The sequence below is a fragment of the Chrysochloris asiatica genome, unplaced genomic scaffold (assembly GCF_000296735.1).
Source record: "Chrysochloris asiatica unplaced genomic scaffold, ChrAsi1.0 scaffold00102, whole genome shotgun sequence".
NCBI classification, from domain to species: Eukaryota; Metazoa; Chordata; class Mammalia; order Afrosoricida; family Chrysochloridae; genus Chrysochloris; species Chrysochloris asiatica.
In genome coordinates, this window is record NW_006408620.1 from 6,727,503 (window position 1) to 6,741,792 (window position 14,290).

The 14,290-nt window shown below is 38.2% G+C and overlaps 1 protein-coding gene across 1 annotated transcript in view; it reads right to left on the reverse strand.

The window, feature by feature from the left end:
- The window catches only part of ATF7IP2 (activating transcription factor 7 interacting protein 2), a 54,481-nt gene that overhangs the window by 24,286 nt on the left and 15,905 nt on the right, over nucleotides 1-14,290 (reverse strand). The window contains exon 5 of the mRNA XM_006867219.1: nucleotides 8,480-8,640. Coding sequence (XP_006867281.1) covers nucleotides 8,480-8,640 — 161 coding nt within the window. The remainder of the gene's footprint in view (nucleotides 1-8,479; nucleotides 8,641-14,290) is intronic.

Here is a 14,290-nt window from a genome sequence, read left to right on the forward strand (position 1 = left end):
TTAGTCTGATAGAGGGTCTAATTTCTTTCTTCTTTCCCCCAATATGAATAGTGATTTAAGAGAGCATTATTTATTAAAAGCCCATCACTTCCCAGGTGATCTGCCACATAATCTCTCTCATAAGTACATAAGTACTTATGTACCTGGATTTGTTTTCGGAATTTCTGTCACAGTGATCTATTTGACAAGCACTTGCTAATATCACATTATCCTAAACACTGTAGCTTTGTTATGTCTTGATAGCTGACAGTATCCTCCCATTTTGTTTCTCTACAGAAGGGTATTTTGCCTTCTTATCCTGTTGCATTTATGCATAAATTTAAAAATCAAATTAGCTTGTCAAATTCCATAAAATTACACACTGGGATAGTGACTGAAATTGTACTCAATATATAAATTTGTAGAGAATGGAGAAGATGTAATAATACTTTGTTGTACAAACAAATCATAAAAAGTGTATCTCTTTAGTAAATAACTTCTTTTATGTCTCTTGTAAACGTTTAATTTCATTCAGTTGTTGTTGTTAACAACAACATAGCATTCAAACTCGTAGCAACTCTGTATAGTGTTCCAGTTATTACATGTTGCTTAACATACATTCCTAAAAACTGGGTATATTTGTGTCTTTTTCAAAATTTTTTGTCTTAATTGTTTCTCAGAAAACCAATGCAGGGTCACAATGAGTCAGAATCGACTCCATGTCACTACCACCACCACCACTTGTTTATACCTACTGCTTAACCACAAGGTTGGTGATTGAGATCCACCTGCCACTCCTGGAAACCCTATACAAGGTGGCTATGAGTCGAAACCAACTGGACAGCACTAGACAACAACAACATCTAAGGAATACAATAATTCTACATCAAATCTCTTGAAAAACTCACTAATTCTAATCATGTATATCCCACCTGAATTTAGAGATCATCTCAAGAAGAGACTTCATTAGGAACTAATGACCAAATTCCAGAAGAGTTGTGGGATGACATCAAGAACATCACACAGGAAGAAAGCAAACAAAAGGTCATTAAGAAGACAAGGAAGAAAAGAACAAAATGGATGTCATAAGAGACTCTGAAACTTGCTCTTCAGCATAGAGATGCTAAAACACATGGAGACAGAGGTGGTTAAAGAGTTGAAGAGAAAATTTCAAAAAGTAGCTCAAGAAGACAAAGTTAAATATTACAGTGAAATGTACAAAGACCTGGAGTTAGAAAACTAAAGGGGAAGAAGATGCTCAGCATTTCACAAGCTGAAAAAACTGAAGAATAAATTCAAGCCTTGACTTGCAATACTGAAGGATTCTACAAAGCAAAATATTGAATGATGCACAAAGTGTCAAAAGAAGATGGAAGGAATACACAGAGTGACTTATCAAAAAGAATTGGTCAATGTTCAACCATTTCAAGAGGTAACATCTGATCAAGAATCAATGATACTTAAGGAAGAAGTAAGTCCAAGGCGCACTGAAGGAATTGGCAAAGAAGAAGGCTCCAGAAATTGAGGTAACATAAATTGAAATCTTTCAACAAACTGATGCAGTACTGGAGGCACTCATACATCCAAACCATGAAATTTGAAAGCCAGTTACCTGGCCAACTGATTGGAAGAGATCCATATTTGTGCCCATTCTAAAGAGAGATGACTCGACAGAATGTAGAAATCATCAAATGGTATCACTAATATCACATACAAGTAATCTTTTGTTAAAGATAATTCAAAACCAACAGTACATTGATAGGGAACTGCCAAAGGCTCAAGCTGGACTCAGATGTGGACATGGAATAAGGGGTATCACTGCTGACATTAGATGGCTCTTTACTAAAAGCAGTGAATACCAGGAAGAAATTTACCTGTGCTTTATTGACTTTGAAAAGGCTTTTGGCCGTATGGATCATGACAAGACACTTCACTATGCTATGAAGAACCTGTATATAGACCAAGAGGCAGTTGTTTGAACAGAATAAAGGAACACTTTATGGTTTAATTCAGGAAAAGTGTACACCAGGTATTCTTTTAAAACTTATTTAATCTGTATGCTGAGCAAATAATCCAAGAAACTGGATTATATGAAGAACGTGGCATCAGGATTGGAAGACTCATTAACAACCTTCAATATGCAGAAGATATACAACCTTGCTTGCTGAAAGTGAAGGGGTCTTAAAATATTTACTGAGATTGCACCACAATGTAAAGAAAACAAAAAAATTTTCACCACTGGAACAATAAATATTAAATGGAGAAATGATTTAAATTGTCAATGACTTCATTTTGCTTGAATCCACTATCAACACACATGGGAAACAGCAGTTATGAAACCAAAGAATGGACTGCATTATGCAAATTATATTGCACAAGACCTCTTTAAAGTGTTCAAGAACAATGATGTCAGCTTGAGAACTATGGTCACCTGACCCAAACCATGGTATTTTCAATAACCTCATATGCATGTGAAAGTTAGTGACTAATGAAGACCATAGAAGAATTGATGCATTTGAACTATGGTGTTGGAGAATATTAAAAGTACCATGGACTGCCAGAACAAACAAATCCGTGTTGAAAGAATAAAGCCAGACTGCTCCTTAGAAGTGAGGATGATGAGGCTTTGTCTCTCATACTTGGGACATACTATCAGGAGGGATCTGTCCCTGGAAAAGGACAGTATGTTACGTAAAGTGGAGGGTCAGCGAAAAAGAGGAAAACCCCCCCAACAAGATGAATTGGCACAGTGGCAGCAGCATTGGGCTGCAGTTTAATGATCATTGTGAGGCTGGTGTAAGACCAGACAGTGCCTTTGACCTTGTTCTGTTGTGCCTAAGGTCGCTATGAGTTGGAACTGACTTGATGGCACATAACATTAACAGATTCCTTTGGATTTCCTATACACATAACCCAATCATTCAAGAAAATCGTACTGTTGGTCCTTCTTTTCTAATCCTTTACATTTCCTGTTTCTTGCATTTTTGTGTATGCCTGTATTATCTAAGGCATCAAGTACAATCTTAGGTTATACTGTTGTTTCTTCTGCTGTAATCTTGTATATATTCTTTCTTTAGCATTTAGGTAAGACTCCAGTACCATGTTATGTAAGGTGCTGGCAGCAGGCAACCTTCTATTCTGCACTGCAGAGAACACTTCCAATGCTTCTCCATTAGGTGTGTTTCAGGGTTTTTTAGATGCTCTTCATCAGATTAAGGATGTTACTTCCTATTCTGTGTCTACCAGGAAGTGTTTTTTAATTAAAAAAATATATTACTTTTATCTATTTTTCCCAAATCTTTCACCTGCCATGCACTGATAAAGGTTTTCCTCTTGGCAAATGATCTAATTTTTCACTGGTAAAGCCACATTGTACCATGGGACAAACTCAACTTTTAGTGGATTGAACTTGAGTCAGACTTTGCTTGATAGTAACTGATCTTGTTTAGTTTAGGATATGGACACATCTACATCCAGGGAAAAAGTGGGCTGCATTTTGCCAAATGTGTATAATTTCTGAATTGATTTTTGTTTCAGGGTTATGCTAGTCTCATAAAATGAACTGAAAACCCTTTTTCTACTTTCTGAGTGCATTTAAAACTAGCATTAATTTTTCCTCTAATATTGTATAACACTCATCCCTGAAGCCATCAGGGTCAAGTTACATACTTGTAATACTTTACTCTCACACTCACTGTGGCTAAAAAATGCTACCTGTAACAGTTTTTACAAATTACAGGCTTTTCTTTCAGTGCAGACCATGAGATTGATTTGTTCATATCACAGACATGTTATCTACCATCCAGTCAAGCAACCCCACATATGCAGATAACTACTTCAGGGGCTTCAAGGCTGTGCTATTTCAGAATTAGATGGCCAGACTTGCCTCCTGAGGAGACTCTTGCAGGGTGGGTTCAATCTACTAACATTTCTGCTAGAACTATTTGCACCAGGCAGAAATTCTCATCATAGCCACATGGTTCCATCAAGTTGGTTCCTATTCATAGCAACTCTGTATACGGTTTGTTGTTGTTGTTAAGTGCCATCAAGTTGGTTCTGACCCATAGCGAACCTGTATAGGGTTTCCAAGGAGCAGCTGGTGAGCTTGAACCACTGATCTTGCAGTTCAAACTGCTTTGCAGTCTGGAGCATTAACCCACAGTGCTACACCAGGACTGTATACGGTTTATAAATCTTTATGAGAGCAGAAAGTCTCATCTTTAGCCTATGGAGAAGCTGGTGAGCTTGAATTGCCGACCTTGTGGTTAGCAATCCAGTACTTGTCCTATAGTGCCACCGGTGCTCCATCATTGTGTTGTTGTGTGCCATGGAGTCGGTTCCGACTCATAGCGATCCTGTACTGGGTTTCCGAGGCAGTAAATCTGGTGCTCCACCAAAGACGTTGTTTATTGATGTCAAGTGCCATTAAACTGCTTCTGACTTGCAGCAACCATGTATAGGGTTTCTGAGGAGTGGCTGGTGGGTTTGAACTGCTAACCTTGAGTGAACAATCAATATACCACTGCTAAATTTGACATATTCATCTAGGAAGTTCTGTTTTAATGCTGTCTTCACTTCCATCACCAACATTTTATTTCTGTCTTTGGTTATTCCCTGATTTTCAGCAGACACATCAGTAAGTGGTACCAATAAAGACACTGAAAGATGAAGTATCAGCTTCTTGGTTCAAAACTAAAACGCAGGTATTAGTATCATGGAATATCAGTTTCTCTTAGGGTCAAAATTTCATGTTAAATCCCTGACTACCAAGAATCTACTATAAGCAGTGTAGACCTGTGGAGGCTTCTCCCTCATTGTATAGCATCCCTGAGTGCTCATCGTTATCTAGGGGGAAGGCCACCGTTTCCTCAACAAAGGTCATCTTTTCATTCATTTATAGTATTTTTCTCTTTTAAATATTGAGGGACACTGTAACGTATAAAAGCACAACTATAGTGTAAATTAGGACACTCAAAATACATAATCAAAATTATGAAGCTTCAAAACTGTTGAAAATTGCCAGGAAAAGAATTAATTAAAATGTGATCCCTTGAACACTGAAACAATACATGCTACCCAGGGCTTTGAACTAGTTCAAAATGGTTTTGTTATGGCCAACAAAGTGTAAGCATTGCACAGCGATCAAATCTCTGCATACAGGATCTTGGCTCTAGTAGGAAACAGGCAACAGACCCACTCAAATATGATGGCCAACTGTGTCAAACGTGTGTTGGCCACCATCTTTGAACAGGACACCACTCCTTGTTTCCCATTCCTTGTTTTTGTTGTTAAGCGCTGTAGAATCAGTTATGACTCAGAGTGACACTGTATAAGATTTTCTGAGGAGGAGCCGATTGGTTTGAACTGCCGACCTTGTGGTTCAAAATCCAGTGCTGATCCTACAGTGCCACACTAGGAGTCCTCCCTAGTCCTGCTTATGTAAAAATCCCACATCCAAGAGATGGGGTTGCTATGTAAAACATACATTCCATTAGCCATTTAGAACTAGTTCAAAGTGCTGAGACTAACTAATCATGTTTATTTGTTAACTAAAGGACTTTCCTACCAATCCCAACTCTTTTGGACCAGAATGGAGATTGATGTCTCAGGTGCACTGTGACTCTACAGACAACTAAGTTAACCAGGTCACTGAATATTAAGTTATACTACTTTATATAGAAAACTTATTTTAGGCACTTTTTCCTAGCTTTACCTACTTTCATGTGTAAAAATATTTTTCTACCATTGTTTATAGGGCCTTGATCATACCATGAATAAAACTGGAAACCTACGGAAATGATTCAATTGATCACTCTAATCACTGTAGAAAAGATGAAAATGCAATGAAAAACCTGGTCACTAACTCAAAATTTTAATACTGCTAAATCAGCAATTACAAGAGCTTTGGAGAAGCAATTTCGTTCTTTCCTAACGCCTTCAATCAGTGTTAATGTGAATATAAAGCTTTAAGATACCTTATGGGCATGTTTACAAACAGACACCTATTCGCAACTTACTGAATGTTAGGTTCCAAAGGCCAGGTTGTTATTCGAAAATTGGCATTATGTAAAAATTATGATAGCCTAGGCCTAACTAACACTGTGTTTGGAAGTTCACTTTAGCCTACCATACTCAATGCCACAAGAGATGATCTGAACTGAATGAAATCATCTTTGTCTTATGAATTCTGACTGACTCTTGACTGAAGCTTAATATTGAACATTTCAAGGCTTAGTGAAAACTCAATGTATTAAATATTGCTTTATTGTATATAAACATTAGATAAAACACAGTATAAAATCATATTTTATAATAACACATTACAGGTAAACACAATTAACCAGATACAAAATCTTCAAATGATAACTTTTCTGCATATTTAGAACTGTCTGCATTTATAGTTAGTTGATGGCGAGGGGTCATCTAGATCATCAAATGTTCCCAATGTTGGGCTTTGCCATCATAAGAAAGGACTTTGCAATGATGAGGAAGCTGGAGTTGACAAAGAAATAACTTTTTGGAACTATTACTAAGTTTTGTTTGAACAGTGTTTTTCTTTTTCTCTTCAGATATGTCACCATAAGATTTCATGATTTTGTTCATCTCATGTTCTATATTCTTAGTACATCTGACATTTAGGTTCATGCTTCCTAACTCTGATAAAGTGTTATTAAAAGCTGTACAACTTTTAGCTAATTTTTTTTAAAGTAATCCTTTTCAGCTCTTTCGACATTTTGTTCTTCATCTTTCCCATTCCTTTGTGTTTCTAGTTTTTCTTACTTGTTGTTACTGTTATTAAGTGCCATCGACTCAGTTCCTATTCACAGTGACCCCGTCTAGGGTTTCCGAGGAGCAACTGGTTGGTTTGAACTGCTGACCTTGTGGTTCGAAGTCCAGCGCTGACCCTACAGGGCCATACTAATTTTTCTTATAGCTCAATCAATTCCTCGTTTGAAAGTGCTCCCTCTTTGTAACCTATCAAATCATTCACATCATTGGCATCAACCTCTAACTCAAGGGATTTTGTTAGCAACAAAATTTTACCATTTAATTCAGCCAGCTTTTCATTTTGGTCAAAACCTTCAAAGTTGTTAACAAATGCAGAGAAATGTTTCAAGCATTTTTTCCAAATCCCTTGCATACATTTTACACTGAGATTGTCCCATGCTGCTGCAATATTTTCGATGCAATGGAGAATATTGTAGTCTTTCCAAAACTCTCTCAATGCCACTTTACCATCCTTCATTGTGGCTATAGCTCTGGCAAACAATGACCATAAATAGTGAGCCTTGAAAATAGAAATGGCCCCTTGGTCCATAGGTTGTAGAACAGAGGTAGTGTTTGTTGGTAGATAAACCACCTTTACATTGAGATGGAGATCATCTAGATGCAGGCAGTGTCCAGGTGTGTTGTCAAGGAGCAAGAGAATCTTAAAAGGAATTCCCTTTAGCACACAATAATCCTTTACCTGGGGTATGAAACAGTTGAAAAACCAATCCTCGAAGAGGGCTTGCGTCATCCAAGCCCTCCAATTGGATCGATAATAAACGGGCAATAAGTGCTTGGCTATTTGCTTGAATGCACGTGGATTATCTGCTTTATAAATCATAAATGGCTTCAGCTTGAAGCCAGCAACATTTCCACCTAATAACAAGGTCACTCTATCTTTATATGTCTTAAATCCAGGCATTGCTTTGGCCTCTTTATAAATATAAGTCCGTTCTGGCATTTTCTTCCAATATAATCTGGTCTCATTCACATTAAATATTTGTTCAGGCAGATAGTTTCCTTCCGAGATAATATTGTCAAGTTCATTTAAAAAGAGTTTGGCAGCTTCTCCATCAACACCAGCAGCTTCACCTTTTACATGTGTGCTGTAATTGAATCGTCTCTGGAATCTCAAAAACCAGCCATGGCTAGCAGCAAAAGTCTCATTGCATTCCTTACCTGCACGCTCTTTAAGCCTATCAAAAATGCTGCGTGCTTTAGCCTGAATTTTAAAAAGGCTAATTGGCATTCTCTTTTGTATTTGATCCTTGATCCAAAGTATTAGGAGTTTTTCAGTTTCATGTATTAGGCCTTTTCTTCGTCTTGTTATCACAGCATTCATACCTGATGATTCTTTCACTGCCTCGATGATTCTCTGTTTATCCTTGAGAATGCTACACACAGTAGAATGTGCCAGGCCATGTTCACGTGCTGTAACATTCACTCTCTTCCCTGACTCATAGGCTTTTATGATGTTCATTTTTGTATTAAGATTGATGGCATTCCTATGCCTCTTGCTGCTTTCATTTAAACTAGTACTTTTCTTTCTTTTTGAAGACATCTTGCTATGGGGTGAAAATCTACACAAGTGATCAAAAATAAAGGCAGGTCTTAAGAACTTTTATTGTAATGGCTAATAATGCACACTGAGAGGAAAAACAATGTCAGTGAATTGTGTTGCTGCTTAAATATATTGAAACCTATTTTTGTATGTTGCTGTAGAAACACTTACCTTTCAGAAACCAACTCAACATGATCCAGTGACAAATTAACCTGCTCATTTGCTTTTTCTGAAGGCTTGGCATGTTCATCATCCACAGAAGTCATTTCTTCATTTGGACCCTCAAGTGACTCTTGATCCCTATCCAAATTCATGGTCTCAGAATTTGCATCCTGTTAAATAGTTAAGAAAAAAGCAAATTGAAGAAAGGGCTACCAATAGTGTTTTTTATACAAAATTAAAAATAGTTAAAATTTCACATTTAACTTATTCTAGCATATATACCATAAAGCATACATTAAATTAGGGCTGTGCATTAACTTCCATAATACATTCTGTGAAATAGGACGGTATGTGATTTGGACGCTATGAGAACACCTTATTATATACTTTGCAAAGCTCTACAGGATACTGTACCTCTACAGGCTAAATAGCCAAGATACTGTACACATACAGTACTGCATTTCAGTTATCTTGCAAGGTAATATATGGGTTGAGTATTTTAGCACTGTACAATACTACAATTTGTTTACCTAAGGTTTCAACAAATCCTGCTGCTGCTTTCTTAGCAGCACTTGCACACTCACCACTCACTTGCATGTTATGCAGAGAAAACCATTCTTTAAGTGCTTGAACCACGCAGAGCTAGCACGAAACTCAACATTGTAGTCAGGTCCTGCTTTTTCTTTCAGCATTATCGAATAAATTACATGCCTTAGTAGTGATCTTCAATGTGCTGAGAGGGATTCGCTTTTGTTTGGTCTTCAGTCCATACCATCAGCAATTTCTCCATATCAGATATAAGTCCTTCTCGCATTTTCGTTCGCCTTGTTTTCAGTGGAGCTGATCCTTTAACAGCATAGAGAATTTTTCCTTTGTTTTTGAGGATCGTGGTGGTTGTTGAGTTTGTCCTGCCTAAATTATGAGCAATAGCATTCACTGATTTTTCACCTTCGTGTTGAATAATAACATTGTGTTTCACTTCCAAACTGATCCTTCTCTTTTGCCTTTTGCTGCTGCCAGCACTAGCACTACTTTTGCTGTGCTTGGGAGCCATGAAGAACAACACAGTATTATTTTTGAAAGAAAGTTAAACAGAGAAATAACGGGACAATACTAAAGAGACACGAGATATACAAGATTTGATGCTGCTGCCTATTAGTTGAAACATACATTGTTATGCAGTAAACTTTTTATTTATACACACGGAAAATTCACATTAAAGTAACAATAGAAAGTACAGTATAGTACATACATAAGTCAATAACATAGGTATTTATTATGACCCTCATGATGTATTACACAAGGTTATATATGCACTGTACCATTAGATCCCTGGCAGCATAATTGTTGTGCACATAACAAACATAAGGTACATGTATAGTGTGCAGGAAGCAGTTGCATTCTCTACATCAAATTACATCCCAATTCTTCAATTAGGATTTTGAACTCTATTATAATCCTTAAGGGATGAGGGATGAATATGAAGTTGAATGTTGCCTGAACAGATGTTAAATGGTTCATGACTGTATATGTATTTTAATGGTTGATGACTATGATCACAGTTTGTCTACCAAAGCCAAAAACAAAAAAAAAAACAAAAAAACCCCACAAAATAAAATAAAAACACTTCAAAGAAATAAAAACAACAGAGGTGAAAAATCAACTTTCTAGCTTGGATGAAAAGAAGAAAACCAAGCACCTGATAATAAATGTAAGAGGCCCAGATGACACAAGTCAGCACTTGGCTGCTAACTAAAGGGGGGCAACGTGAACCTGCAGTGGTTCCATGGGACAAAGACTTGAGACCTGATTTCCACAGATTACAGACTAGAAAATCCTACAGGGCAGTTCTATCTGTCACATGGGGTCCTTATGAGTCTAAAATTGACTCTATATTAATAGGTGTACTTATAAGGTATAAGTTAGAATCAACTTCATGGCAGAAGTGACTACTTACTTTGATAAAATTGAGATCTTTGAGACAGTTTAATTCTATTAGACTAAGGTTTAGAAATGAATAAACAGTAGTTTTAGCAAAACCTCTTTTTACTTTTGCTATACAGATGATTCTTGTACGTATATTTGTGTCTATAATGCCACCAAGAGCACTGAGTTAGAAAATACCGAACTCTAGGGAGAGATAACCTTGTGTGGTGCTGCGGGTTAACGCACTGGACTGCAAGGTTGGTTTGAACTTGCAAAGTCAGCAGTTCAAGCTCACCAGCCACTCCTAGGAAACCCTATATAAGGTTGCTATGAGTTAGAATCAACTCAATGGCACTTAACAATAATAGGGACAGATACAGGAGTCCTTTCCTTCAAGTCTCTGGAACCATTTTGTCAAGTGATCAATAGTAAAACGTGTTTTCCTGTTAAATTTATTTTATAAATATTATTGATTTCCTAACATTGAATTCAAGGTTCATTGAACTCAAGTACTGTTATTCATGCTTGAATGAAGCTTATCAAACATGTATTTTCCCTGTAAGACACATCATATCCTTGTGCTTAGAAATACTATGTGGTACTTTAGCATTATGTTTTGGGGACATTTTAAACAGGAAGATTATCAACAAAAAGCACAAAAATGAGAAAAATATGGCACCACTAAATAGTCCCAGTGTGGTGCTGTAGGATAAGCACTGGACTGCTAACCAAGAGAATGGAAGCTCAGACCCATTAGCTACTCCTAGGAAACCCTATACAGCATTTAACAACAAAGGTATCACTGAAATAGAGTTGAAGCAATAAGGCAGAGCCTTGTTTGACATCAGCTGGGAACGTGCCACTCTATGTTTTGTTGAGAGGAGTACAAATAAAACACAGTTTCCTACCAATTCAAACAAGCTCGCCACCAAAGTAGAAAAAAAAAAAAAAAATCAGTTCTATGAGGGAAAGTCATAAACTATTGCTATTAGGATTCTAATTCATACATCACAAGTTTATTGCAAACAAAACACATTTAAACATGTCTCTGTGAACAGTGGACAGCTGCAGACAAGTTCTCTCAAGTAATATACTTAAGCTGTAGTTAGTAGTGGTGGTGGTTATGTGCCGTGGAGTCGGTTCTGACTCATAGCGACCCTGTACAGGATTTCCAAGGCTGTAAGTCTTTACAGGAGCAGAAAGCCTCATTCATCTTTCTCCTGGGGAACTGCTGGTAGTTTTGAACTGCTGACCCTGAGGGTAGCAGCCCGATTCGTAACCACTAGGCTACCAGAGCTCATAATGACCCTACATAGGGTTTCCAAGGCTTTAAATCTTCACAGGAACAGAAAGCCTCATCTTTCTCCCATGGAGTAGCTGTCGAGCCTGACCCATGGGACCTTGTAGTTCACAGTCCAGTGCTTATCGTTCTTGGGATGCCAATAGGTCCAACCTAAACAGTGGTTTACAAAGGGATCTTCTGGACCAATTAAATTCAAGGTAGAGAGGTCAGCTCAGAAGGTTATAGTGATTGCTTTTTGGGATTCCAAAGGAGTCCTGATAGATCTTCTTGAAGGATACAGGATGATCACAGGGGCTTATTAAGTTTTATGAATATTGAAAACATCAGAGCACAACAATGTACTCGCTCATTCTTCTAAGGTAGCAGGAGCTACCTTACACCATTGTTGGGAAACCTTACACCATTCAACTCTAGCCATTATCTTGCCCTTTTTAGGCTGCTTTTGTTCCCCAAACTCAAAGAACATTGAAAAGGAACAAGAGTTGAGTCCCGTGAGAATGCCAAAACTATTTTGATGTGGTATAAACTGACAAAATCAGAATTCTTCGGAGAAGGGTTACAGATGGAAAAACTGCTGTCAAAAGTGTATACAACTGGGGAGAAGATGGAGGCAGAGACGATGGCGTGGAGAGATGGAGCAGCTGGGGGCTGTAGACCCAGAGAAGAAGATCAGCTATGTGCTTATGACCAGGGGGCAGGCTTGTAGGGTATACCCTTTGGTTGGTTGATGATGCATGGAGGGGACTGTAACCATGGCAATGAAACAATGTACGACAGGATGAATGTAAAGCTAATGTTCTCCCATGTAAACTATCACATAATTCACAATAAAACATTAAAAAAAAAGTGTATGCAACTGGATGAAGGATGTGCCGAGAAAAAAATACCTTCACATTTTGACAGTTTGGTTTTGCGATACTTTGCGATGTGTCAGCTTATTACTTGGTAAACTTTCACTCAGAATGTGATACACATCACAGGCCATCTACTAAAGACATTGCCAAGACAGATCCTTTCACAGAGCCAGGCAAATGCAAGCCATTTTATACTTTCCAAGATAAATGGTAACTTGAGTAAGAGGACTTGACGGTATCATTTCCCATACTTACACTAAACACTAAATCCACTGCCATCCAGTTGATTCTAACTTGTAGTGAGCCTACTCCACCCATCCAGTACCACTGAATCAATTATAATAGCCACGTGATAGGACAGAATGGAACTGCCCCATAGGGTGTCCAAGGCTATAAAACTTTACAGAAGCAGGCTGCCATATTTTTATCCTGCAGAGCAAATGGAGTAATCAAACCACTGACCTGTGTTGAACCACTGCACCACCAGGGCTCCTTAGCAACTCTATGTTGTTGTTAAGTGCTGTCAAATCAGTTCTGACTCATAGTGACCCTGTCGAGGGTTTCTGAGGATCAGCTGGTGAGTTTAAGCTGCTGACCTTGAGGTCCAATGCATTATCCTGCAGCACCACACCAGGACTCCCTAGAAACCCTATGTTGTTAAGTACTGTCGAGTCGGTTCCGACCCATAGCGACTTCCGAGGAGCAGCTGGTGAGCTTGAACCTCCAACCTTGCAGTTCAAATGGCAAACCCTATAGTTCATTCTAAATCTACCTTGCAATTAGGCAAGCCACCAGCGTTTGTTAATCGTCTTTATTCAAAGTTAAAAATAAATTTTTCTTATCTTTACAACCAGAAGTAGGTTTGCAATTTGGGATCAAGTGCCAGATGAAACCAGGCCCCATCCTTCCAATAACCTGGGAGCTAAGGGTACTACTATCTTACTAGACTGAATGTATTTCAGAGATGGCTTCCAGGTCCTTGAAGAAACATTTCTAGGTTGTAAAATTGCCAAGAGACTATTTTGCTCTTAAAAAAAGATTTACATGTGTTTCAAAGAAGCACAGAAAGAGCTTCCATACTTAATAAAGCAAATAGTCTAAGAAAAGAGGGAGGGGTGGAGGAAGGTGGAATCTCCACTGAGTAGTATTTAATCTGTCTAGGCGTGGCCTATGAAAGAAAATGTAGATAGGTCTCTTGTGATACGATAGTGAATAACTGTTATCAGGACTGCTTGTGAGGGTTGGAAATGTAAAGGTAGACGTTTTGTAGCAAGGAGGGGAGTGATTAATTTTTCAGTCTAGGAGCTGGGGTCCCTAGGACCATCAAGGGAGAAGAGCAGAGAGTGGGACCCTAACCAGAGAAGCAGTGATGCCTGAGATGGAGGCAGAGACTATGACGTGGAGAGATGGAGCAGCTGGGGACTTTAGACCCAGAGAGGGAGAGGGGCTGTGTGCTGACGACCGGGGGAGCAGGCTTCTAGTTAGTTGATGATGGTCGGTTGATGATGCATGGAGGGGATTGTAACCATGGCAATGAAACAATATGCAATAGGATGAATGTAAAACTAATGTTCTTCCATGTAAATTATCACATAATTCACAATAAAACATTAAAAAAAAAAAGGTTAAGCAAATACAGAAGTACTACATTGTTGTTAGGTGCAGCAACCCTGCAAACAGAGTAAAACTTTGCTGGGGTTTGAACCCCCCAAAAAGAGGGAGGGGCTTCTCTTCCCT